This window comes from Cucumis sativus, chromosome 5 (genome assembly GCF_000004075.3).
Source record: "Cucumis sativus cultivar 9930 chromosome 5, Cucumber_9930_V3, whole genome shotgun sequence".
Taxonomy (NCBI): Eukaryota; Viridiplantae; Streptophyta; class Magnoliopsida; order Cucurbitales; family Cucurbitaceae; genus Cucumis; species Cucumis sativus.
The window spans coordinates 18,422,416-18,450,359 of record NC_026659.2 but is presented as its reverse complement, the minus strand read 5'-3'; the positions used below and the strand labels follow the sequence as shown (position 1 = coordinate 18,450,359).

At 38.4% G+C, this 27,944-nt stretch overlaps 2 protein-coding genes across 2 annotated transcripts; both read right to left on the bottom strand.

Annotated features, from left to right (window-relative positions):
• On the bottom strand, positions 1-26,575 carry LOC101210176 (condensin complex subunit 3). The gene is made up of 12 exons (XM_011656925.2): positions 26,132-26,575; positions 25,571-25,774; positions 25,073-25,218; positions 9,473-9,741; positions 7,686-7,783; positions 6,502-6,649; positions 5,987-6,426; positions 4,985-5,496; positions 4,832-4,892; positions 4,457-4,735; positions 1,154-1,415; positions 1-641 (listed from the first exon to the last, which is right to left on the bottom strand). The coding sequence occupies exons 1-12, from the start codon at positions 26,534-26,536 to the stop codon at positions 313-315; spliced, it is 3,153 nt and encodes a 1,050-aa protein (XP_011655227.2). The 5' UTR covers positions 26,537-26,575; the 3' UTR covers positions 1-312.
• On the bottom strand, positions 17,963-21,368 carry LOC116403797. Its single transcript, XM_031885359.1, has 2 exons — positions 21,016-21,368; positions 17,963-20,931 (listed from the first exon to the last, which is right to left on the bottom strand). The coding sequence occupies exons 1-2, from the start codon at positions 21,334-21,336 to the stop codon at positions 20,446-20,448; spliced, it is 807 nt and encodes a 268-aa protein (XP_031741219.1). The 5' UTR covers positions 21,337-21,368; the 3' UTR covers positions 17,963-20,445.
• Positions 26,576-27,944: the final 1,369 nt, after the last annotated feature.

Below are 27,944 nucleotides of genomic sequence, written 5' to 3'. Positions count from 1 at the left end.
TGTTTCAACTTTGATATTTATTTTAATTACCAAAGGGTCAGCTTATACCATCAAGCATACACTTAATTGGTAAAAACATAATCCCAACTACTAACAAAAAGGAAAAATGTAAAAGAGAGCTTATTCTTTAGGAATAAGCAAGCAACTAAGATAGATACTAATCAAATTATACATTCATTTTACAAACAAAGCAAACTTTTATAACTTGCTACAGTTGAAGCACATATATATACAGTACAACTGATGCTCCTACACATAATCCAATCATACAGCTTAGTACAACATTCAAGATACCTATCATGGTAACGAGGTTTAATTCTCTGTCACATCTGAATCTGAATCTTCATCGTCTTCATCACCATCGTCATCTGAATCTTCACATTCATCTTCCTCATCAACTACGTTGTTGGTCTTAAGTGCACTGTTCATGATTCTAGTCAACGCCACAGTTTTGCTTGCCCTCTGCGAGCGTGTACCAATTGTCCCAACAATGTTGGGAACAGATGTAGGGGACATAGCTTCATCAGAAGATGAAGAGTCGGGTTTCACTCGTCTCCTGGAACGCGTAGGTTTGGTTGAACATGGGACTGGTGTTTGTGGAGGAGTTTCAGCGTCAAAATTGAACTCCAGTTTTAGTTGATCTGTAAGTGCATGTGTTTATTAGAACAAAATAACTGGAAAATAGGACAAAAAACGGTAACGATGATATGTTTGTGAATTATAATGAATGACAATGGAAAAAGCTTTGCGTGGACTGTTTCTAAAGGGAACCATCATTGGCACGTTGAAACACAATTAGGCATGCAAGTTAGCTGTGTTATGTCTAGAGATACCCCAACAGAAATGATTACATGAATACCGCTAATTCAAAAAATGAATTGGAGTAGTGAGGAGAGAAAAGAGAACTAAACAAATCCCCATATTTTTTGCAATTGGATGTCTTAGACCACTTAATCAACGAGTGGAAACCACTTAGACCACGTAATAGGTCCTAATGCTTGAATCAACCATGAGAAAATAAATGTGGTGGAGAAATAGAGATGCGAAGTAAGAAAACTCATTACTCGGTAAACATAACTTGCAACTTTTTGTTCAGTGAAATTTAATTGTTTTCAAACCAAGCAACGGGAAAGGGATAAGTTTCAAGATTTACCTAAAATTAGATCAGCTTGATCTTGCGTAACTTCAAGATCTGGTTGTTTGTCAATTGCTGTGAGATGCTCTCCCATCCGCTTTAACTCCTTGACAAGATCCTTATCCCACGATGCAGTATCAACCAAATAGCATAGTAGCCTTCTCATTACCCTTATAGCACCTTGTTCTGAAGGACGAAAATGAAGCAACACAAGAACCCGGCATAAAGCAGAAACATATGACTTTTGTGCAGGTGTCTTCTTTCCACGGAAGCTTGCAACCTCAAATAAGTATCAATCAATTGTTAACAAGTCAGAAAACCAACTTTCAACTTGATTCAACTGACAAGTTGAGTATTTTGCATAAGAAAAATAAACATTATATCTCGTTAATTTATTTCAATAAGAACCCCACACTTTGCAAGGTTGTTTTACAGCTTCAAAGAAGACTAAATGAAATTTAAAAAAAAAATTGAAAAGCAAATACGGTAACAAATAGACATAATAACCAAGTTTGTGCAATTCAAAATTAGTCAGCTTGGCTAGCTTTCATTTATAGTGAGAGCTATGTTAAAAGCTCAAATTCTACACTTCCCGCAAACTAGTATGAGCAACAGGGATCATCCCATGCACTTTTCTAGCTTCTCTTAAGCAGTCAATCAATCTGAATGTGTTTGATTTACAAATGACAATTTTCTTCAGTCCAGAAAACTTTGATAATGGGAGACTCATAAGCACGAGGTAAAAAAAGAAAAGAGAAAAATATAGAAAACAAACACAATTCAGTAAGTATGAGTAATTAAGATTTGCTTCACAATCAAATTCATGAACCAAAAATAGATTGGGGAATAGAACGAGGCAAAGATCTCTGGTTAATTCATCAACTGAGTCAAAGGCTTACACCTCTGACGTTTCTATTATGACAAGACAAATTTTTAGCCTTGAACCTTAAATCCTCTTTGCTATCAATTTTTCACAACAGAACTATAGCAACACATCTTGTCGCACCAATATTAAGTCATGGTAATTGCTATACTGGTTTTATAAGGTTATAAACTAAGGCTTCACAAGTATATAAAAGACAAAAATTAGAAAGTCTGCACATATTGGTGACTGTTGGAAATAAGGGGCTAGTTGATTGTTTATAATCAACTCAAGGGAATTTTTGTAACTTTTAACCTAGTTTTATTTCCTTATTTGTTATGGCATATTGTAGTTTATATATTCTTGAAAAATTGTCCAAAACAGTGCGCTTTAGGTTTCACATTTTAAAAATAGTACACATTGTGAAAAGTCGTCAGAGTGCTTCTTCTCGAGCCGTCCTGGCTGACATTGTCATTGAGATTTCAATATATTTGTTTGAGATTCAAAATAGAGGCTACTCTGTAATTTTGAAAATACTCTTGTTCTAAGAAACCCTTCATCTTTACATTTGAGAATGTAGGTGCTCATTCCGATCAAGTTATCAATTTCTTTGCTCTCAAAATCACTGAAATTCACTGATTTTCATGTGCTAAAACATATTTTGTGCATCCTCAAGCTTCAATTTGTAGCTGTATTCCACTTTGAACGATATTTGTCCTTCAGTCTACGTTTTAAGTTTCTTTAGTTAGGGTTTGTTGCAAAATCTGATGCAGTTGGGCTATACTGTTAGATCTTTTGCATATTTGGAGTTTTATTTCATGTAGGTTGGGTTCATTTGATGAATCTCGGTAATTTCATCCAGCTGGGCTCATTAAGAACATGCATCTCGACTGAGATTTGGATGAAATTGTTTCAAGATCTATTGAATGAGTCCTGAGATTTTGAAGGTTTGCGTGTTTTTATGCATTTTGTGTTAGATCTTGGGGTAAATGTTGCCCAAGATCCTTCACTCAATGCATAAAAAAACCCCAATCTCATGGCATCTCGATGTCAATGTCCTGAGTTCTTCATAATTTTCTATTAATCTCAGCCAAGATTGGTCCAAGATAGGCCTGAGTTGTTAGACAAAATACTCATGTTTCCCCTTGTTTTGTGTGTTTTCTGTTCGCCAGATGCCTCTTGTCACCAAAATCCACACTTTTAGAATTTTTTTTTGACCAATTTGACATGTTCTCATTTAGCCAAAACCGTCTCGAACATAAAAAATAAGTTAACTCCTAGGCAGCTATACATGTTTAAGAAAACTCCATTTGGTCATTTCTTGAACGTTAAATTGGTATTCAATGGACCTTTGTGTCATTACATTCTGTTGAGAAAGGTTAAGGATGACTGGGACGATGTTATTAGTTTGAGCTACTAGGTGAGAAGGCCTCCTTTGGGAGGGAAGAGTTTGACACTATTACGGGTTTAGGTATAGGGTGAGGCATACTGTTGAGCACAAACAAGATAAAGCTATTAGGCTAAGATGCTTATATTTGGGTGATAGGACAAACATGAATGGTCTCATTGGTCGGTCCAGAATTTTGACTTAGCACCAAGATTACGTAAGTGAAGTCCCAAACATAAATTATTGGCCTCATCAGCATGCAAATAACAAAAAAACATAATTTCTTAACATAATAACACTATATTCTTCTTATTCTCCTTTATTTTTTTGGCAAAGTATGAAATGTGTGTGGGAGAGGAACTAAACACTTAGAAACTTGTAATTGGGAGTTGTTATGAAACTTCTTGAGCAAACCAATCTCAATTTACATTTTATTATGATAAAGATATAAATAACATAATAATATTTGCAAACATTTTTGTCACAAATTACAAAAAAATCTTGAGAACAATTTCGTTATATTCACTTACACATACACGAATCTCAAGCTATCCAAATTGTATAATAATATCGGGATGATTTCAACCGAGACGAACTGATAAGAAACAAAGTGACTTCAAAAAACGGTGTGCTGCTTTTAAATCCTTAAACCTAAAGTGTGCTACTTTGGACAATTTTCCTATATTCTTCCCCTTGTATTTTTTAATCTATTAGAAAATAATAAGAAAGACTTCTATCGTAGTTTTTTCTCCGTGTACTAGGGTTTCCACGTATATCTTGTGTTTTGTTTTCTCCATTGACAGCAATCTTTTAAAAGTTTAATGCAAAACTTCAAAAATATATTAATGACAATAAGTTAGATAGTAATTTAATCATATTCGCTATAATAATCATGATGAAGAAATTGGCCCTTAGATAATTTAAACTACAAAAGTTTTAATTATCTTGATATTTATTTTATACTTTTGTAATTTTTATCAATGTAAATTGACTTGAACCTCAAAAGCTGATGAATCCCCCCCCCCCCCCCCCTCCGACAGGATAGTTCTGCAAGCATAATTTCAAAAATTACCTCCACAGCTATTTGAATGGCAAGCCCGTCTTCGGTGCACTCAAGAGGAGGTTCTCCAATACTACCGGCAACTTCCTGATTTCCCATGCATCCATCTTCTTCCTTCCTTTCAGTATCATTTCCATATAAAGGAGCCTGCATCATTTGCAGCATAAAGCGTGATGCCTGGACTGCACGTTTACGCATATTCGCTACCTCGGCAGCAGAACCTCCGACATTGTTGTTCATGCCTGGCCACATTGAACGCATCACTGGGACAAAAGACTCAGATATCCACCTCTGCGAGAAAATATGCCACTCAGTAGAGAAATAACAATTTCAAGCCTCCAAGGTGTGAGAAGATGCATCCATTATTTCAAGCTAAACTTCACTTACCTTATGAGAAACGGTGAGGGATGGATAATGCTCAAAGAATACAGAAAGACATTGTTTCAACCTGATTTAAGATAAGATCAATTGAGGTCTTAAATGCTTTTAAATTTAAGCGGTAAATTTGATTTGAGAAATTATAGGTTGAGAAGGAACCACCTCTCCAGATCTTTCTCGCTTGAAAAATAAACGTTTACTAGCTTCCTTAACAGTGGAGGATGTAGAGATGCTGGTATGCTTGGATAGTTTTCACTCAGCAGAAGAATCTTTGCAAACCCCTCTGTAACAATGGTTTGAACGGACTCAATTTCATTGGTTGCTGAAGAGGTGTACTTCTCATCATTGTCAAATCCAGCATATAAGAGATCAAGTGATCCCGTAGTCCAATCTTCATCTGCTTCAGATAGGTTTATAGAACTAAAAGATGTCTTATCAAATGAAGACTGGAGGATGTGATCCTGTCCTAGAGCCTTGTCAACCTCCTGGGGACCATGCCACAATACCAAATCAAATAATGCCTTGCAGGCCATTATGTTAATTGGAGGCAGCCCCTTAATGAAGGAATGCCTCAACTGTTTAAGAATTTTCTCATTTGGTCTTTTATTCAGCAATCCATACAGACCAAGACAGCGGATACTAATTCTCTGAACATCCAAATGAACGTGTTTTGCCTGCAATATAAAATGAATAAAGTTGGTGAATTGAATAAATGAGTACTGAACTACTGAAGGCAATTGCTGGATTAGCATCTTTCCAAGCAGCATATCCTTTCATGCAATAGTTGCAAATATAACAGAGTTCATAAAAAATGAATTTTTACCTATATGGGCACTCCACGTCGTACTTCAACTAATTTCAAATTAATGATGTTTGCCCCTTCTATTTAGTGATAATACATTTATAATGGCCCAAATTGAATTATATTTCGATGTCAGGCCAATCTAATGATTTAAGCATACACACAAAGCAATGCATATCCTGACCAATATGGTTCAAAGTTGCAGTATCAGCTATTGTTTTAGAGGGTATTGGCAGATACAATTGTTTGATAGGATCAATTTCGAAGCAGCTAAGTATATGCATGAATAGGCAACCATGGTCCAAAGTCACAATGTGCTAGAACAGTTGATCAAACAGCTATCCTACAAAATGTTCTCTTACCCCTGGAAGCAATATTGAATCCAGCAGTTCAGCAGGTCCAGAGATTTTTCCATTAATAAAATTCAATGACTTAGCGTTTTCCAGGAGAAGGCTTGTCACAGCAAGACAGTGCATCCACTGCACACAATTTGCAGTTCTTTCCCTGCATGGTCGAGCAAGTTCTTCAATCACCTCAAGAACAATTTCTTCAAATTCACCAGCTGCAGCATGGACTTTCCTAACCAACCCAGATACAGAAATTGCCCAATCTCTATCTCCTCCAAGATTGATTCCATCTCCATGAACAACCAAGTTCCCATCATCATCCAATTCATGATCTGGAGATATATGCAACACTTCCTGCAGAAATGCACCAGCAATCTTCCTATTTGCATTATCAGAATAATCAAGCATGGTTCCAAGCAAAAGTAGCTGTCTTGATGCAAATCGATAACTGGACCCTGTAATGGCAAAGTCATATAACATGCTTGGCAAAAAACAATATATTAAATTATCGTTCTATGAGATAATTGTACCAGCATTAATATGAGCTTTGACTAAGCCTACATAATCAGAAATAGTGGCAGGAAGAATTTTCTCTAAAAGGTCATTTTTTTCAGAAGCTTCGGCTGCATATACTGCGGCTTCAGCACCCATAGAAGCTGCAGCATCAGAACCTTTTGCCTACAGAAGAAAAATGTACAAGTATCAACTGGTATAAGTTCTGGTACATTGTCATGTTCCGGACAACTCAATCCCACGATGACTAATTTCAGGAACTTTATTACGTTCATGCACCAGAGAGTTGACAATAAAATTCAACTGACCAAGGAGAGTATTGAGACTTGAGTGTGAGAGCGATTACAAATAAAAGATAACAATATTAGATAACATAAAAATTTAAAACTAGTGAATAGGTGAAGGATAAATAAAAATTAGTTTATGAAATTTAATGATTATAATTAATTAAAATTTAAACTTAAAAAGTTACTAGCATATCAAAATTTTGAATTGTGATTCTATACATCAACTACCGTGCGAGGATGACTTAATGATCACGTGGCACTCCTGTAAACATTGGTTTATTTGACTCATGATGAAAGGAAATGAACAACTACACAAAATAGAGCAGCACATCTGGTAAAGGCCAATTTTACTGACAATTTTCAGTCCTTAGTCTTTAGGGGTTGAATCTTTACAGAACCCCATTTCATAAATATGTTTCCATGTAGCCTACAAATCTCTAGAATAATTTTATTCACACAATATTTACTAGTGAGTAGTACTCATGGGAATTTAGATTGACAAACTGTGAGACCCCCAATTCTGCACACATAGAAAAGGAGTAAAATGGGGAATGCCTCATACCAAGAGAGAAGAAGACCTAAGGGCCTACTTTGAAGGGAGTATAAACAGAGAATGTTTTGGGGAATGGGTTTTTAGGTATTGATTAGGTTAAAAGCTGCTGTATAGCTTTTGGAGAGAAGCTCCAAGCCTTCTCGAAAGAGCTGAGATATTTTCTTTTAGTATTCTGTTATTATCTGCTTATAGTTGTTTTTATTGGTGTTTGTTGAACAATGTATTGGATATCAATATATCTCCACAGAGTGCTGCCTCTTTTTGTGCTATTGTTGAGATTTTTCTGAGTTTCAGGTTTGGGAGTCTTGACACAAACACGAGTCAAGAATAAAATGACGGGAGATGGAACAGATATACTTACATGTGCTTCTGTTAGGATATGCTTACAAATCATCCTCCAGTAAAGAGAAACTTCTGGTTCCATCAGTTGTATAGTTGGACTGCAATGTGGTGAGTCTCCTAAGATACAAGAGTGGGAACCATCATATTACCATAACATGTAAGACCCGAACTCAAAGGATAATAAGATGATTTCATGAAGTTAAATGAGCATATAAATCCGACAGCTATTGAAGGATTCGATTTACTAGAGAAATTTTAGCGTTTATAGAATAATAAATTTCAATTTTGTAAACACATACTAGAGCAATTCCTTCAGCAACTACAAACACTTCAATGACAAACGAATGGGGAATATTTACCTACAGATTTGTAATGGGCTTTTTAAATCCAATGTATGCATATGAAGCCAACAAATAAGAAATAAGAATAAGAATAATTCTTGTGAGCCTTCCAACTATCAAATGATAGGCATAGGCGAGAACATGGAAGGAAATGTCACAATGCATAGATTCGTTAACATACATTACAACAGAGGAAAGTAAATAATACTTTTCTTATTATTAAATGAGGACCCAAGTCCAGTATAATACAAGAGAAGTTAGTATAACTAATTGTTCAGAACAGCTGTCAATATAACAGAAATAACAAATACTCTAGTATACTCTAACTCTAATACCCCTCCTCAAGATAGACTATTGAAGATTTAAAACAACCAACTTCAACATACAATGTTGTAAGGCAGAAGAAGATAGCACCTCTGTGAACATATCAGTCAATTGTGCATTTGAATGAATGAGCATCAAGCATAAAAAACTATATGAGGAACCAAATCTCGCACAAAGTGACAATCAATCTCTACATGCTTTGTGCACTAGTAAAACAAAGGGTTGGAGGATACAAAAATCCTAATTGTCACAATATACCAAGCTTGATTGTCACTTATCTTCTACTCTATATTGATGATATTCTCATTGTTGGTTCTAATTCTGAATATGTGCATCATTTGAAGCCCCATTTCTCGTCTAAATTTCAAATATTTGACCTAGGCAATCTAAGTTATTTCTTGGGCTTGACATTTAGAATCATCCCGGTCGTACTTCTTAATTTACTCCATTCTTTCCAAATATTTGAAGTGAAGTCTTGTTTGACACCTATGCCCATCACTACTGTTGATCGTCCAGACATTCTCTCTATTGTTGATCGTGTTAGTTAGTTCATGCAAAATCTTACTGTTGTTCACTGGCTTCGACAATTGTTATGTTATCTCCGTCTCTTCCTTCATGGTCCTCCTATGTTATGGTTCGATAATGTCTATCTTATCTATATTCCAAGTAATCTCGTCTTTCATGTTTGTACCAAGCACATTAAGATAGACTATCATTTTGTTTGAGAAAATGTAGTTTGCAAGGAAGAATCTTTCTGTTCATCTCATCACTTCCCAGGAGTCAGGACCAAATTGCAGATTTATTCACTAAAGCCCTCTCTACGTTATCTTTTTACTTACTGTTGGAGCGAACTTGTGACTCCTCAATCGTCCTAAGTTTGAGGGGTGTATTGGATTTAGTTTCGATTTATTCTAGATTTACTATAGATTTAATTATTTGGTACAATATGCACCCTACTATAAATGAGTTACTAAAGTTCACAGAATAATGTACGGAAATTAAGATTAAAAACTATTTTACCTAGTTTATTTAATATAACATAATTAACAAATACAGTCTAATAACTTGGATAACCCACGGAAAGTTACAATTAGAATTACAAAAACCATAAATATTTGGATATTCGACAAGCTACACTAACCTTCTGTCGCGCTGCTGGAAGTTTGTATATAATGTTGGATACTTGCATCGTCATGCAGTTTCAACAAACTAGCTCCTAATAAAGCCCCCATAACAGACTCACCAACTCGTTCATAGGTTTCGACATCAAGATACTCTAGCAATTCTACAGGATTTCCATGGCAGCAGTTGTGTAGCCACTCATCTGTCATCAATTTTAAGCACTCCTTTGAAACAGCTTGAGAACGATCAGCAAGCCCTCTCTGTAAAATTGTTGTTCTTTGTTTGATGCTGTTAACAAAAACAAACACAAATTTAAGTAACATAATTCTACCCTAGACTAATAGTTGAGAGTGAGAGTAGAGATGTTAAAGATGTCTAACATGGAGGGAAAATCCCCACCCAACCTGGATACTAATTCAAATTGTAAAAGAAAATAAAGTGTCTTTCAAAATGGATTAGAATTTGTAGAGACTCCACAAATAAAATACTAAAATATCCAAGCAATTGGCAAAACAGAGACGGTACTCTAAAGATCTTTATTTATGTATAAATGCCAAAAGATACAGTAGAAGGAAATATAAAAGAAAGCAACAAAGAAGATAATATCATGCCAAACCTCCCTAGGAAAGGATAGTATTCTTCCCTAGACCTAGCAGCCTCTACAGACCAAATGACGACAAAAAGTTAACCTAGCTCCCAATCCCGATAAGGCCCTATTTATAGCTCTTCTCTCATTCCTCCCCGTGGCCCCCACTCTCATGTTCTTTTCCTAACATTCTCCCCTTTTCTGCTGCGTGAGCTTTTACGCTTTTACCCCTCCTTTTGTATGTATGGATTGTTGATTTTATGGAATAAATCTATATTTCATTCATTATTTAGTAGAGATACAAGCCTATATATAACCATAGAGAAATACACTTAAAGAAATAATATCAAATAATATCTCCAGAATAATATCACCTAAGAATAATCTAATTATATTAATATGGATAATAGGGGGCCTTACAATACCCCTCGGTTCCAGGTTCACCTTGTCCTCAAGGTGAAAGCCAGGGAATTGTTGGTTCATTTGGAAAACAGATTCCCAAGTTGCTTCACTGTCCGGCAGCCCTTTCCATTTAATTAACCATTCATTTCCTCCCAATTCCCGATTCCAACGGACTCCCAACACTATTTCCGGCCATAATTGTAACTCAAACTCTTCCGTTAGCATAGGTTGCTAGTGTTGAACAGCTTGTTGATTACCCAGTTTCAGTTTTAACTGAGAAATATGGAACACATTGTGGATACTGGCTTCTGGAGGTAGCATCAATCTATACGCAACTGCTCCTATTTCTTCAATAATTTTGTAGGGTCCGTAATATTTAGGTGCTAACTTTTCACACTTCTTCCGAGCTAAGGAGCGTTGCCAGTAAGGTCTCAATTTCAAGTAGACTTCATCTCCTACCTTAAATTTTAACTCTCTTCTATTTCGATCAGCCATTTTCTTCATCCTGTTCTAGGCTACACACAGGTTTTCCTTTAAGGCATTGATGGCTAAGTCACGTTCCTTCAGCAGTGTGTCAACCTCATTATTAGGGGTTTTCTTGTAACCATAGGATAACGGGGGAGGAGGGGGTCTGCCGTATACCGTCTGAAAAGGGGTCACTTTGGTGGATGCATGGAAGGTGGTATTATACCACAATTCTGCTCATGGAATCAGTCTATCCCATTTTTTTGGTTGTTCATTACAGAAGCATCTCAGATAAGTTTCAAGACATCTATTTACCCTTTCTGTCTGCCCATCAGTTTGTCGGTGAAACGCGATACTCCTCTTTAGAATAGTCCCCATAGTTGCGAACAGTTCTTTCCAAAAATTACTAAGAAAGATTTTATCCCGGTCTGTGATAATCGACTTAGGAATGTCGTGTTTGCTTACTATTCTGTCAATGAATATGGAGGCAACTTGCTTAGCTGAAAACGGATGTCTCAATGATATAAAGTAAGAATACTTACTCAGCCGGTCAACTACCACCATGATCACATTAACCCCTCCAGCTAGTGGCAACCCCTCAATAAAGTCCGTCCAATCTTCTAAGATTCTGTCAAGAATTGGAATTGGTTGAAGTACCCCAGCTGGCTTGGTCGCTTCATATTTGTTTCTATGGCAAATCTCGCATTGTTCCACATATTTCTTTACTTCGGCCTTCATACCCCTCCAATATAGTTCTCCACTCATCCTCTTGTAAGTTCTTAAAAATCCAGAATGTCCCCCAAGGATAGAATCGTGGAAAGTATGTAGGATCTTGGGTATAAGTGTAGAAGTTTGAGATACTACCATTCTGTAGAGACACTTCCCTACACTCAAAAAAACTCAATGCAATACAGATACAGAAATGATATTTTGTGGGTCTTTGTATATAGATATAAACCAGCAAGAACAGTTCACTACGATAGTTCAAACAGAGAAGGTAAATATAGTAAGGCAACAATAAGAAAACAGTAGAATAACACCCCCAGCAATTCGAGAAGCTGGTTTTCTCCCTAAAAGCTCTCACAACAACTTTTTACAAAAATAAAAACCTCCCTCACCAATCCCTAAAAACATTCCTTAAATACCTCTTTCCCCAGGAGGGCCCCACACCCAATTATTCATTTCATTTAATTCGATTGGCTGAGCTGCCTTCTTGAACAATCACCTGTTTACCCTTGCGTTTGTAGGTGTGTATGATAGGAGGTCTAACAATACCGTCGAGCTCAAAACTCACCTTGTCCTCAAGGTGAAACGAAGGATACTGTTGGTTCATAGCATAAACAGATTCCCAAGTCGCTTCACTGTCATGTAACCCCTTCCATTTCACCAACCAATCATTAGCTCCCATCTCGCTGTTCCAGCGAACTCCCAGCACTGCTTCCGATTCCACTTGCAGCTCAAAATCTTCAGTCAATGCAGGTGGTAGGTGTTGTATGTGTTGTGTTTTACACAACCTAAGTTTCAGCTGTGAAATATGAAACACGTTATGGATCATTGCCTCAAGTGGAAGGTCTAAACGATATGCTACTTCCCCAATTTCCTCCATTACACGATAGGGCCCATAAAACTTGGCAGCTAACTTCTCGCAGCGCTTTTTAGCTAAGGATCGCTGTCTGTAAGGTCGTAATTTCAAATAAACCTCATCTCCCACTTTGAATTTCAGTTCCCGACGCCTTAGATCTGCTTGTTTCTTCATTCTATTCTGGGCTGTCAGCAAATTCTCCTTTAATGCACTAATAACCAGATCCCTTTCTTTTAATAATTGTTCTACACTGTTATTATTGGTCTTTCGATCCCCATACAGAATCAGCGGAGGTGGGGGGCGCCCATACACAATTTGAAACGGGGTTGTTTTTGCCGACTAGTGAAAAGTGGTGTTGTACCACAATTCAGCCCAAGGGATGCATTTATGCCACTTCGTAGGTTGTTCGTTACAGAAACAACATAGATACGTTTCGAGGCATCGGTTCGCCCGCTCAGTCTGCCCATCCGTTTGAGGGTGAAATGCAGTACTTCTTTTCAGCGAAGCCCCCATGGCTGTAAATAATTCTTTCCAAAAGTGACTCAAGAAGACTTTGTCTCGGTCCGTTACTATTGAGTTTGGAATTCCATGTTTGCTAATAATTTCTTTACTAAATTTTTCGGCAACTTGTTTTGCCGTAAATGGGTGCTTCAAGGTAATGAAGTGGGCCATTTTACTTAGTCGGCCAACCACCACCATGATACTATCAAAACCTCCCGCCTTAGGCAACCCTTCTATGAAGTCCATCGTCCAGTCTTCGAGGATTAAGTTGGGTAAAGGCAAGGGCTGTAATAATCCAGCTCGAGAGAGTGCTTTTGTTTTATTTCTTTGGCATGTTTCACACTGTTCGACATATTTCTTTACGTCATTCTTCATGCCCACCCAATGTATCTCTCCATTCATATGCTTGTATGTTCTGAGAAACCCTGAATGGCCCCCTAACACTGAATTGTGGAAAGTATGGAGTAAGGTTGGAATAAGAGAAGAGGTTTTCGACAAGACTAACCTTCCCTTGTAGAGCAATTTGTCTGATACCCATTGCTAGTTTGCTTTCCCTCCTGGATTTTCCTTCAGGACTTCAATTATTCCTTGTAATTCCTCATCCCTTTTAACTTCTTCCATCACCATCTCAACATCTAGCAGCCTCCGAGAGATTAAAGTATTTAATTCCACAGTAGGGTTCATGCGAGATAGTGCATCTGCTGCTTTATTCAACAGCCCGGGTTGGTACAAAATTTCAAAATCATTCCCAATAATTTAGTCAACCATCTCTGAAATTGGGGCTGGACCTCCCTCTGTTCAATCAAAAATTTTAGTGCCTTCTGGTATGACAGTACTGTAAATTTCCTTCCTAACAAATAATGATGCCATTTTTGCACCGCCATTACCACTGCCATCAGTTCCCTTTCGTAAATAGACTTTGCTTGTGCTCTAGGAGATAATTTATGGCTAAAATACGCTATTGGTCGGCCATTCTGTGATAAAACTGCTCCCAACCCTACACTTGATGCGTCAGTTATAATGTTAAATGGTAAGGAAAAGTCGGGGAGTGCTAAGACCAGTACCGAGATCATTGCTTGTTTCAGTGACTCGAAAGCTTCTGTGGCATCTTCGTTCCAATTGAACCCGTTTTTTTGCAACAATTTGGTCAGGGGAGCGGCAATGTTCCCATATCCTTTGACAAATCTTCGATAATATCCCGTGAGGCCGAGGAATCCCCTTAATTCAGAAACATCTTTGGGTTGGGGCCAGTTTACCATTGCTTTCACCTTTACCTCGTCCGCTTCTACACCTTTTTCAGAGATCCAGTGCCCCAAATAATTGACTCGTGAATGCCCTATTACGCATTTCTTTTCATTGGCAAATAATTGGTTGTCTTTCATTACGTTGAACACCATTCCCAAGTGTTTCTCGTGTTAGGTAATATCAGTGCTATAAATCAGGATATCGTCGAAGAAGACCAACACAAACCGTCTTAGGAAGGGCCTGAAAATTTGATTCATTAGGGACTGAAAAGTGGTCGGCGCATTGGTTAACCCGAAAGGCATAACTAGAAATTCATAATGCCCTTCGTGAGTGTGAAACGCGGTTTTTTCAACATCCTCCTCCTTCATCCGAATTTGGTGATACCCCGAACGCAAATCCAGCTTTGAAAAAACTTCAGCACCATGTAACTCATCTAGCAGTTCTTCGATTACAAGAATGGGAATTTATTGGAGACAGTCACCTGATTCAATTTACAGTAGTCTACGCAGAATCTCCGCCCACCGTCGCATTTCCTTACTAGCAATACCGGACTGGAATATAGGCTTCGGCTTGGCCGAATAATTCCCGCTTGAAGCATTTCTGTCACCAGTTTCTCTATCTCTTCTTTTTGTATGTACCCATACTTGTAAGGGCGTACATTGATGGGTTTTTGCCCGTCTAGTCAGAATTCGATGATCTACTACCCTTTTTGGAGGCAATTATTTCGGCATCTCGAACAGCCCCTTGAACCTACGCAAGAACTTGCGAATCATAGGTAAATTTGCTTTATCCCCCTCTTCCTCCCTTTCACTGTCTTCCTCATTATTTTCTTCAATTTCAATCTTCTGGAATTCCATCAAAAATCCCTGATCCTCTATTTCCCACGTCTTAGAGATCGTCTTTAAGGAACATTCAGTTTTTGTAATGGACGGATCCCCTTTTAAAATCACTTGAGTGGTCCCCGCCATGAACGTCATTGTCATCGTCGGCCAATGAACCCCCATGAATCCAGTCGTGCAGAGCCACTGCATTCCCAAAACCACATCAATTCTACCCAATTTGATTGCTAAGAAGTCTGCCACAATTTTTAGCTCCGGCAGCTTAACCTCGACTCTCTTGCAAACCCCTTTTCCCTCTAGTGCAGTTCCGTCACCAATAGTCACTCCGAATTTAGTTTTTTCCTCCACAAGTAAGTTTAGCTCATTAATCACTCCTTCATGGATGAAATTGTGTTACGCCACTATCAATGAGGACAATTACCTTTCTTCCCTTCACCGCCCCTCATAGTTTCATTGTACCTTTTGATGTAAACCCCAAGATGGTGCGAAGCGCTATTTCTGTCTTCCCCTCGATTTCTAGGGTTTCGAGTTCAACAGTTTCCAATTCGCCTTCCTCCTTCCCGTTGACTTCTTCCAATTCTTCTTCATTCGCAATAAAAAACATCAGCTCGCAATTCGTTTTGCCCTTGCACCATTGCCCTGGTGAATATTTTTCGTTACATCGAAAACATAGCCCCTTGTCTAGCCTTGCTCGAAATTCGCTATCTGATAGCCGTTTCACCGACGTTTCTTCTCTCGAATAATTTCCCTTAATCGGAATCGATACTTGCTTCATTACGTATTCGCTGCCTTTTCCTTCTTTTTTTTCAGCATTTATCGTCATCTTTTTTTTTTCCATTTGGGTTTGGGCTTCAGATGCCCTTGGCCCATTACTCCCACATTCATTTAGGGCTAACTTAATTGCCAAGTCACGATCACTCACCATTTGGGCTTCCTGCATACAGTCCTCCAAAGTAACGGGATGACGACTTAATACTTCGACTTTTAAATTCGTCTCCAAACCTGTAACAAATGAATCGATGAGGACGCTCTCCGCCATCTCCGGTAACGGCGCCGAATAATTTAGGAATTTCTTCAAATAATCAAGGTAAGATCCATCTTGTTTAATCCGAATGAGACGAGCCCCCAAACTTTCTCCACCGGGAGTCTTGAAGTGTTCGAACATCCTTTTCTTGAGATCATCCCAAGACGTAACTGTCTTCCGGTTATTACTCCAAGGAACCAGTTTACTTCGTCTTGACCAAAGCTGATCACGGCTACTTTCACTTTCTCCTCGTCAGCGAACTCATTGATATCAAAATAATGCTCTGCCCTATAGACCCATGATTCCGGATTATCACCCGTGAAGATAGGCATCTCTAACTTCTTGTATTTACTTCGATCCGATGATGCTCCAGTGAAAACTGAGTTCATGTCTGTCTCTCCCTCCTTTCCTTTCTTTTTAAGCCCAGAACCCTCCGAGGCACAAGATTCTTCTCTCTGCTTAGTTCGACTGCTTTCCTTCACTTCTTCCGTCAGATTTTCTATACTCTTATGCATACTGAGTATCATTTCTTTTAGTTCCCGGATCTCTTTCTCACTCGTTTCCAATCTCTCCTCCCACTGTTTTTGTGCCATTGCTCGTGTCCTCCCCAGGATGTTTGCGGCTCTGATACCACTTTGTTAAGACACTTCCCTGCACTTAGAAAAACTCAATGCAATACAGATACAGAAATGATATTTTGTGGGTCTTTGTAAATAGATATAAACCAGCAAGAACAGTTCACTACGATAGTTCAAACAAAGAAGGTAAATATAGTAAGGCAACAATAAGAAAACAGTAGAATAACACCCCCAGCAATTCGAGAAGCTGGTTTTCTCCCTAAAAGCTCTCACAACAGTTTTTTACAAAAATAAAAACCTCCCTCACCAATCCTTAAACACATTCCTTAAATACCTCTTTCCCCAAGAGGGCCCCACACCCAATTATTCCTTTCATTTAATTCGATTGGCTGAGCTGCCTTCTTGAACAATCACCTTTTTACCCTTGCGTTTGTAGGTGTGTATGATAGGAGGTCTAACACATTCTTCCCTTATAGAGCAATCTCCCTTTTTCCACTTGAAACTTGCTTCCTTCGTTCGCATTCTTCTTCAGATTTTCTATAATTTTCTTAAGTTCAGCATCATTTTCAACTTCCTGCTCGATTAGTCTCACATCAATGATTCCAGTAGTTGTCAAGTTATGTAGCTCGACCAGTTGATCCATTCTAGATAGGGCGTCCGCTGCCTTGTTCTGAAGTCCGGGTTGATATAAAATCTCAAAATCATATCCAAGGAGCTTTGTCAACTGCTTCTGGAATTGTTCCTTGTTCTGAACACCTGCCTTGTTCTGGAATTGGGATTGTACCTCTCTCTGTTCAAGCAAGAATTTAAGAGCCTTTTGATTTGAAATTATGGAGAACTTCTTGGCCAGCAAATAATGTCTCCACTTTTGAACTGATAGAACTACAGCCATCAACTCTCTTTCATAGATGGATTTGTTTTGAGCCCTTGTGGATAACTTCTGACTAAAAAAAGCAATTGGGTGGCCATTTTGCGAGATCACCACTCCTAACCCCACATCAGATGCATCAGTTTCGATAATAAACGGAATGTTCCAATCTGGTAACGCCAATACTGGTAGAGTAGTCATAGCTAGCTTCAAATTTTCGAAGGCAGTATTTGCTTCTTCATTCCACTTAAAGGCATTCTTCTTTAATAACTTGGTCAGCGATGCAGCGGTCTCTCCATCACCCTTGACAGACCTCCTATAATATCCTGTCAGCCCTAAGAAGCCCTGCAATCCAAATACATTCATTGGTGGAGGCCAATTTATCATCTTCTTGATCTTATCCTCCATTTTGTTTTGAGCTTCTTTCATTATCGTTAATGAGTGAATTCTTCTTTGATTGACTTTTGTGCCAATCCAAAGGACTATCCATATTCTATTCTTTGCGCATCTGCGTCCTTTTTCGCAACGCATATTTCATTGCGCCTTTTATCTCTTTCTTCTTAATAGACCAAATCGATGAAAAGAAGGATAATTTGTCGGAAATGGCCGGGATAGCTCCCGAAGTAGTCCGGAGTCCCCAGGATTTATCCGTAGGACCATCCTTTTATATTTGAGCACTTGCACTCCTTCCCCTCGTCTACTCTGCAGCCTTTCATTATCGTTAATGAGCTTCTTTTCTTTTCGTCAATATTCTATATTCTTTGAACCTATTCATATTTCATTGATCCTAACCTTCGTCATCTGCCTCAACTTCTCTTTTAGATATCATATGCCCCAAGTACTGTATTTGAGAATGGGCTATAATGCTTTTTTTTTTTGTTAGCAAACAGTTGGTTATCCTTCAGAACATTGAATACCATGCCCAAATGCTTTGCGTGTTCATCTATATCCGCACTATAAACCAGTACATCATCAAAGAACACCAAAACACAGCGCCGAAGGAAATGCTTAAATACCTAGTTCATCAAGGATTGGAAGGTTGTCGGAGCATTCGTGCGACCAAATGGCATCACTAGAAACTCGTAGTGCCCTTCATGTGTGCGGAACGCAGTTTTCTCCACATCTTCCTCTTTCATTCTAATCTGGTGATAACCAAATTTCATATCTAATTTCGAGAAAACCGTTGCCCCATTCAACTCATCTAATAATTCCTCTATCACAGGAATTGGGAAATTAGCCGATATTGTCATTGATTTAACTTGCGGTAATCGACACAAAATCGCCATCCACCATTTTTTTTTTCCACTAACAACACCGGGCTGGAGTAAGGGCTATGACTAGGGCGAATAACCCCTACTTGAAGCATCTCGACCACAAGTTTTTCGATTTCTTCTTTATGCACATGACCGTATTTGAAGGTCTTACGTTGATAGGTTTACGGTCCGGTAAGGTTAATATTCTGTGATCAATAGCTCTTTTTGGAGGTAGTTTCTTCGGTGTCTCAAATATCTCCGCATAATACTTGAGCAGGGATCGGAACATAGGTATTTCCTCCTCATCTCCTTTTGTTTCCATTTCATATTCATCCTCTACTTCCATCTCATAATTCTGGAATTCTAAGAGAAAGCCTTGATCTTCTATATCCCACGTTTTTTCCAATGTCTTCAAGAAACATTCAGCTTTAACTAAGGATGGATCTCCTCTAAACACAATTTGCTTGTCTTTTGCCTAAAAGGTCATGGTTAATAATGGCCAATGTACCTTCATTGTGCCGGTTGTATCTAGCCATTGCATCCCTAAAACCACGTCAATATTTCCCAGTTCCACCACTAGAAAGTCGGTTATAACTGTCATTTCTTTCAATCTCGGTTCCACCTTTCTACAAATACCTTTCCCTTTACAGCGTGTCCCGTCTCCAACAGTCACTCCAAATTGTGTACCGAGTTCGATGCTCAACCCTCCTTCCATTGCCACTGCTTCATGGATGAAGTTGTTCGTAGCTCCACTGTCAATGAGAATCACCACCTCCCTTCCTTTTACATGCCCTTTCAGTTTCATTGTCCCTTTGGATGTTAACCCCGTTAGTGTCTTCAATTCAATTTCGGTGGTTTCAGCAACCACTAATTGGTTCAGCTCTATTACTTCTTCGGTCTCTTCCATTTTGACTTCCTCCCCGCCACTCTCTTCCTCATTGAGTATTAATTCTCTTTTCTCTCTCATCTTGCATCGGTGTCCCAATGAGTACTTCTCATTGCAGCTAAAACACAAGCCCTTGTCCAATCTTGCTCTGAATTCCGTGTCCGAAAGTCTTTTAACTCGGTCTTTAATGGGAATAGTGACTTGCTTCATGGGAAACTCAGTCTTCTTTGGCGAACTTTTATCTTGACTGCTTTGTCCCTAGCTTCAGCCTCTTCCTTCCCTAGTCACATTGTTTACCCATTCTGCTTTAACTAATTTCAAGGCTAGGTTTCTATCACTTACCAGTTGTGCCTCCTTCATACATTCCTCCAAGGTTTGAGGGTGTCTACTAATAACTTCTGCTTGAAGAGTCGGTTCTAAACCTGTCACGAATGCATCTAAGAGCATGCTTTCAACCATGTGCGGTAGTGGTGCAGAATATTGGACGAATTTCTTGACATAATCATTATATGATCCATCCAGTGTTTTTAAAGGCTCAAGGCGCATTGGTCCTTTGGAGCCTAGGCACAAGGCGCAAGGCGCAAAAAAAAGCGCGAGCTTTTTTTCATAAGGCGCACTATATATAAAAAGAGAAGAAAATATATATATACACACACATAGCAGAGCAACAATGTATAAAATATAGGTACCCAATATAAGTAGCCTAAACAACAAAAAACTACCCAGTATTCAACAAGTCAATAATCAAAATAAAAGTTCATCCCTAAAGATCAAACTCATCATCACTAAATTGATCCTCGTCTTCATTCACTCCTTCGTTGGACTTATAGCCATCAGTATCTTCTTCTTCCAAATCGAAATCATCTAAATTTACTTGTTTTCGTTGCGTGGTAGACGAGGATGAACATGAAACAATAGTCTTTGCTCTAGAGGTACTAGCTCTAGAATAGAATGATGGTTCTTTTGCTCCGGCAGCTCTAGAATAGAATGATGGTTCTTTTGCTCCGGCAGCTCTAGAAACATCACCCCACGTTAAAGAATCATCGTTAAATACCAACCCATCATCCTCCTCAGAATCGTCATCCAATCTTCCAATCAACCATTCATTACTATCATCAATATCTTTCAAGGAGATGGGGTCGACAATATCTCGTAGGTTGTTTCGATGTTTTAGTGCTCTGTTGTATTTGATGAACACTAGATCATTCAAACGACTTTGAGCAAGCCTAGTTCGTTTCTTGCTATGAGGCTGAAAAATTAGAAAGTTTCATTGTCAGTGAATCAACAAATTTTGATTATCGTTCTCAATGTACTTAAGGAGAGGAAAGGTAACCTGTTCAAACACACTCCAATTACGCTCGCATCCAGAAGCACTACAAGTAAGACCTAAAATTCTCACAACAAACTTTTGCAAGTTTGGAGTTGATTGTCCAAAATTATCCCACCATTCCACTATAGGCACAAACAAAAAAATATATATATTAATAGAAGAGCTTGTTGCTAGTATCGTTGAGTAATCGTTTAGTTGAAATTTACCTGAAGATATTTTGTCCCTTTGTCTGATTGCTAAAGGTTGTCCGAATAATGCTTCAGCTCTCTTATACTTGCTTAGTTCTGCAAGTATTTTGTCTTGTACTTCCAATGAAGCAACCATTTTCGTTATGCATGAGTAGAGTCCATTAACTATTTCATCATCCTCCTGGATGTTAGGATTCGAGATAATAGAATGACGGGTTTAAATAATACCCTGCTGCATGCAGAGGACGATGCAACTGAAGCTCCCATCTTTTATCAATTATGGTGAAAATGTCCTTGTATTTTTCTTCATTATTATTAAAGGATTTAGCAATAGCTTCCTTAGCTCTATCCATGGCCTCATAAATATATCCCATAGGTGGCTTCTTCTCGCCATCAACCAATCTAAGAACTCGGACTAGTGGGCCAGATACTTTAAGAGCGAAAACAATTGTAGTCCAAAAACTAGCCAACAAAATAGTCTGAACTACTCGTTTCCCTTGTTGCTCCTTACTCCATTTGTTGTCCTTCCATTCATCTGAAGTAAACATCTTCCTCAGATTATTCTTTTGACGATGTATACTCGATAATGTAATGCAAGCAGTAGCAAAACGAGTCTTAGCTGGTCTAACTAACTCCTTTTGGTTAGTAAAACGTCGCATCATGTTTAACAATCCAGGACGAACGTATATGAAATTGCTGATCTCTATGCCTCTTTTCAATGCTTTGCGAATATTCGAGATCTTGTATATATCCTCCAACATCAAATCTAAGCAATGAGCGGCACACGGAGACCATATTAATTGTGGTCGTTTTGCTTCTAACAATCTCCCTATTAACAAAGAAAATAAGTACACATTTAACGTAGACTAAACCCTAAACCCTAAACCCTAAACTAAATCTAATAAATTAAAGTTATAACTTGTAAGTAATCTACATTCTTACCTGCCATCACATTTGCTGAGGCACTATCGGTAACTACTTGTACAACATTCGCTTCTCCAATTCGGTCTACAAAATTATCAAGTAACTCGAACATCTTCTTTCCATCTTTCACATAAGATGAAGCATCGATGGACTCAATAAACATGGTGCCTTTAGGACTGTTAACTAAAAAGTTAATTAATGTCCTATTTCTTCTATCGGTCCATCCATCAGCCATAACAGTGCATCCAACCTTGGCCCACTCTACCTTATGGTTACTCATCAACTCATTTGTTGCTTCTAATTCCTTCTTCAAACATGGAACTCTTAACTCATGATAAGATGGTGGTTTCAATCCAGGACCGAATTGCCCAATTGACTCAATCATAGGGGCAAAACTATCATATGTGCAAGCATTCAGAGGCACTCCTGCATCATAAAACCATCGAGCAATTCTTTGGATGGTGTGCTCTCTCATTTCCTTCTTGTATGTCGCATTCAATGAAGTTTGTTTTCCTTTGTCCTTTCTATTTTGAACCACTGTTTCTGGGTTAGGAGTAAAAAATGCATCCATTGGACCCTTTTGCCTTGGCTTCTTCAAGCTCGGGCCCCTTGGTGTTGCTTTGTCGTTTACACTAACACTCCCTTCATCTTCATCCTCAATACCGTAATCTTCTACATCAATGTCCACAATCAGATTTCTTTGTTCTTTAATCTCTTTTTTCTTGGACATGTACTCTTTAATTTCTTCCTTCACATGATCCGAACATTTTGTACAGGCGGTGACATTTCTATAACCACCAATGAGGTGTTGTTTCATTCTATATACCTCTCCTTTTGTTACTTTCGAACAAAATCCACAGACAAACGTATTTATATCTTGGTCATTTTGCAATTGACCATATTTCCATGCCGGATCTTTTCTCGAACTTTCATCAGCCATCTATGATCTAAGTTATCAAAAAAAAAAAACAGAAACTATTTAAAACAGCAGCTGTTATTAAAAAAAAAAAAACAGAAGCTATCTATGGATGGGATGAAGTTGTTATAAATGGAGGATTGGAGGGGAGTGTGTTGTGAGATGGATGGGATGAAGGTTGAGTTTGATGGGTTATCGAAGGAAGTTGAAGTCGAGAAGTATAAGAAGAAGAAGATGTCCAAAACTTGCACACAATAAATAAGTCAAGAGACAAAACCAATAGTCACTCAATGTGTATACCATGCTATGAAAACAGAAAACAATGGAGTTTGATGTTCTTGTCAAAGAGTTACAGAAGATGGAGAAAGCAATGCAGATGTTAACTGAACGATTGAGATACTCACCCGTGATAAAGCTGAGACGGAGGAGGCAAAAACTGAAGCACTAGCACTGTAGCACAGAATATTATTGTCTTCTCTTTTCCTCTGTTTTTGCACCAAAAAACAGAGTAATGGCAGCCGCAGCACCCGTTTTGTGTGAAGAAGAAGGGTGGCCGGAACGGAAGGGTGGAAAAGGAAGCAAAAAGTTTTTGAAGTAGAAGCAGAACAGAAGACGAAGAACTGAAGAAGTAGATGAAGAGTCGTGTTGAAGAAACTTCGCGTGCGGAAGGAGAAGGGTTCTTTCTTCACGTTTACGTAATAGGTTTAAAAAACCTAGATAATAATAGTTTTTTATAATTAAAGCCCAGCCCATAACTTATAAAAAAAAGCCCACGCCTAATTCGACTTGCACCTAGGCGCGCCTCAAGGGAGGCGCGCGCCTAATATGGGTCTTTTATAATTAACTGCGCCTCCTCACAAATAAGCCCCAAGTGGGCGCCTTGAGCCTAGGCGCGCGCCTTAGGGCGCTTTTTAAAACACTGGATCCATCTTGTTCTATCCGGATCAGCCTTGCGCCTAAGCTCTTCTGCCCAGAATCTCAAAAGAATTCAAACATTCTTTCCTTCAAATCTTCCCATCCTTCCACCTTCTTTCTATGGTTACTCCAACAGTACCAATCGATTTCATCTTGTCCGAAACTAACCACTGCTACTTTCACTTTTTCTACTTCCGGTAGGCTATTAATTTCGAAAAAATGCTTAGCTCTAAACACCCAGGACTCGGGATTTTCCCCTGTGAAAATCGGCATTTCAAGTTTCTTATATTTGCTTCGGTCGACATTTACTACATTGTTTTCCCCTGGAGTGTTAGCTTCTTCCCATTTTCCTTTTAACTTCATGACTAATCCATCAAAAGTTCCGGATTCATCTCGCCTTTTGTAGTTGTTGTTTTCCTTCATTTCATCAGCCAGTCTATCCATGGATTTCTTCATTTCCATGATCATTTCCTTCGAGCCCAGTATTTCTTTCTCTGTTCCATCTATTCTCTCTACTATTTGCCTTTGCGCCATCAGTCGCGTCACCACCCCCAGTGTTTGGCTCTAATACTAGTTGTAGAGACTCCACAAATAAAATAATAAAATACCCAAGCAATTGGTAAAACAGAGACAGTACTCTAAAGATCTTTATTTATGTATAAATGCCAAAAGATACAGTAGAAGGAAATATAAAAGAAAGCAACAAAGAAGATAATATCATGCCAAACCTCCCTAGGAAAGGATAGTATTCTTCCCTAGACCTAGCAGCCTCTACAGACCAAATGACGACAAAAAGTTAACCTAGCTCCCAATCCCGTTAAAGCCCTATTTATAGCTCTTCTCTCATTCCTCCCCGTGGGCCCCACTCTCATGTTCTTTTCCTAACATTCTCCCCTTTTCAGCTGTGTGAGCTTTTACGCTTTTACCCCTCCTTTTGTATGTATGGATAATAGTGGGCCTTACAGAATTATAATGAAAACTAGAATAAGAGAAAAGGGTTGAGCCTTCCCAATCCACTGCCTGCATTTATCTCAATGAGAAGCAAAGTAAAATATAGTTGTATGATTATTACAAGAAGTAAAAAATCCGGTGAATTCTTTCATTTGAATCAAATTACCTCAGACTTTGAAGTGGAAACTTATTAGCTAAGACACAATATGCTGCTTTTCGAACAGACTCGCTCACATCCAAGGTGCAGTCGATTATCACTTGCAAAGTCGCATTAGAAGGGGGTAATGACAGTAGTATTGTCTTTCGGACCTCCTACCAACAACAAGATTGAAGTTGAATCACTGGCATTGTAGGCACTCTTCCAGATATAGTCAAGCATTTGGTCAATTAAATGTGGCAATAAATTGAATTTAGCATTTGAAGGCATCAATGAGTTGGGATTGTGCAAAGTGCAAGTAATTTGATATATAAGAAGCTACCAAGGAGGGAAGAGTAGATGAATAATTTGCATGTGATTGTTAAAGGAATCAAGGCCACTAAACATCCAAAGCCATCCAAAGCAATCCCTAAAGTTTTCTTTGTACATCAAGGTCACAAAAACAGATGTCTGCATGTGGGATTAGGTTAGGTTTTTATAACAATTTAAGACAGTTGAAAAACTCACCGGATTTTGCTCCATAGGAATCACCTCAAGAAATAAATTGAGGATGTCACCGTTTTCACTATCATTCGCAAAACGAGAAAGAGCACGAACTGCAAACATCCGAACTAAAGGGACCTTGTCCTGCACTCGCACCTTCATGTGGTCTATTACTTTGTCCCAGAATTCACTGCTGACTTCTGCATCATCTGGTAGCCGCATGATGATCTATAAATGCGTAATCACATTCAACAATACAGTTACCATGACAATGAAATAGAACTACAGCCTAAAAGTAGTTAGCTAAGAGTATTGCGAACAAATATTAAGCAAGGAAAATCTACAAAATCATGAACAAAAGCATAGAATCTCCAATTTTAGTTCAACTATTCGGTGACCAAATGTAGCCAGTGGTTTTGAGGAAATGTTGTTCAATAGAAGAACAAAAATATCAATTTCAAAACTATTTCGCAATCGTCCCAGTTAATCGAATGGAGCTAATAGATGGGAAGGGAAAAAACCCTAATCCCACAACCACTCTTCGGACTCCAAACAAGAAAACTATAAGGCAATTGAAGATCTTACCTCAGAAACAATCTGGCACGCACGGAACCTGGCAGATTTATTTGCAGCGCATGAAGCAACGAGAAGAAACTTCAGAAATTCCTCCAAGAAGTCATCAGCATGAGAAGCGAAATTGGGGTCTCTAGAAGTGGAAAAAAGGGAAATGAAGCGGATAAGGCGCTCAACAGAGCTGATTCTGCGGTGGAAATTGAAGAGAGGAGTGAGGGTTTTGGAAAACGCAGTAAGGAAGTCGAGAGGAGACTTGGATTTGAGACGTAGAGCGCATAGCTCCTTGAGCTTGCGGTTGTGAGTGGCGTTTGATGAACGAGCTTCGTCGAGGATTTTCGCTATCTTCTGAGGCAATAATAGATCCTGAGACGCCAGTGTTTCATCCGCCATAGCCGATTCTCTCTTAGAAACTCCCATGATCTTCCCTCGACCTCCACAGTGAAAATGGTGCTGCTGATGGATTTCATGTATTTAAATTCCGACATTTTTTGAATTCGAGCGGGACCGTGGAGTTGCTGACGGCTTCATGGACCCTGCTCTTATTGGGCCTTCCTATTGTGAAGCATTGAAACCTATCCCAATGGGCCGTGCTTATTGAGCCTTTCTCCAAATTTTTAAAAATTTTCAAATATAACGAAAATCTGTTGATGTCTATTATCGATACATCATATTACAAAGATTGGTTTATCATAAGAGTCTGTCAACGATAAAAGTCTATCACTAATAGACTTTGCTATAAAGTTGTCATTGAGACATTATTCAAATAAAGTTATTAAATAAGTAATTTGCTTATTATAACCCTAAATCTAATAAACTAAGATCTCATAGCTATAATATAAAATGTGTACTAGAACTTTATTTGCTGACACAAAAATAGATCAAGTTTAAGTATGTAGTCTAAATGGTTTATTATATGCACAAGGCTAAGTACTTTATTTTTTGGACACTATGGATGTGACTCACTTTGTATTTGGTAAAATATATGTGATCTTAAATCATCCATGTAGAGACATGCGACTCACTTTGTATTTAATATAAACAATGTGATCCTAAATCATTCATGTGGAAACGTGTGACTGAAAGAGTTCTATGCATTAAGTTTGTATAAACCTAACTATGAAATAGTCACTTTTACTTTATAACATCATGTACCGTTTAAAACTAACCATCTCGAATTCGATAACTTAAGTAACTTGATCTTACTATCTTGAGATAACTATGAACTCCTATTTATTCAGATTATCAACTTTGCAATATGGGTGAGAGTAGTTTAAGTTTGTTGGCTCAAAAACCAAGAACCAAGAAATAAGAAACAAAAATGTTATCAAAGGCCTAAGTGTTAACTTTGGGTCTTGAACAAGGGCTCTCACTCTCTAATTTGACTTAAGAGGGACTGATATTGGTGTTTAGATCACAAACTAATTGTTTATTAAAGGATCAACGAGACTTAAGGAGCAAGAAGTAATTCCAGGGATAAAACGGTAGTTTTGGTTTCGTCGTAATTACAAATAATCTATGAATGATTGACATATTAATCATGATTGTGAGACCTGAATCTAAAAGGAAGTCCTATTGAAGAGGAGTTCTGTTGAGAAGAGCTATGTTGGACTAAGTGTTGATAGGAGGCATTTTGTGAAAAATGATGCAATCAAAAAATAAGGCGATGTGAATAGTAATGTTTGTGTCCAGTGCTACCGCACCAAGATAAACGACATGATGAGATTAGCGAGCAAGGAAGAAGTAGGCGATGGATGTTAATAACTAGACGTTGGGTGTAGTAAAGCGGAAAGAAGTGCCTGCACCTAAGTATGGTGACGATGAGGTA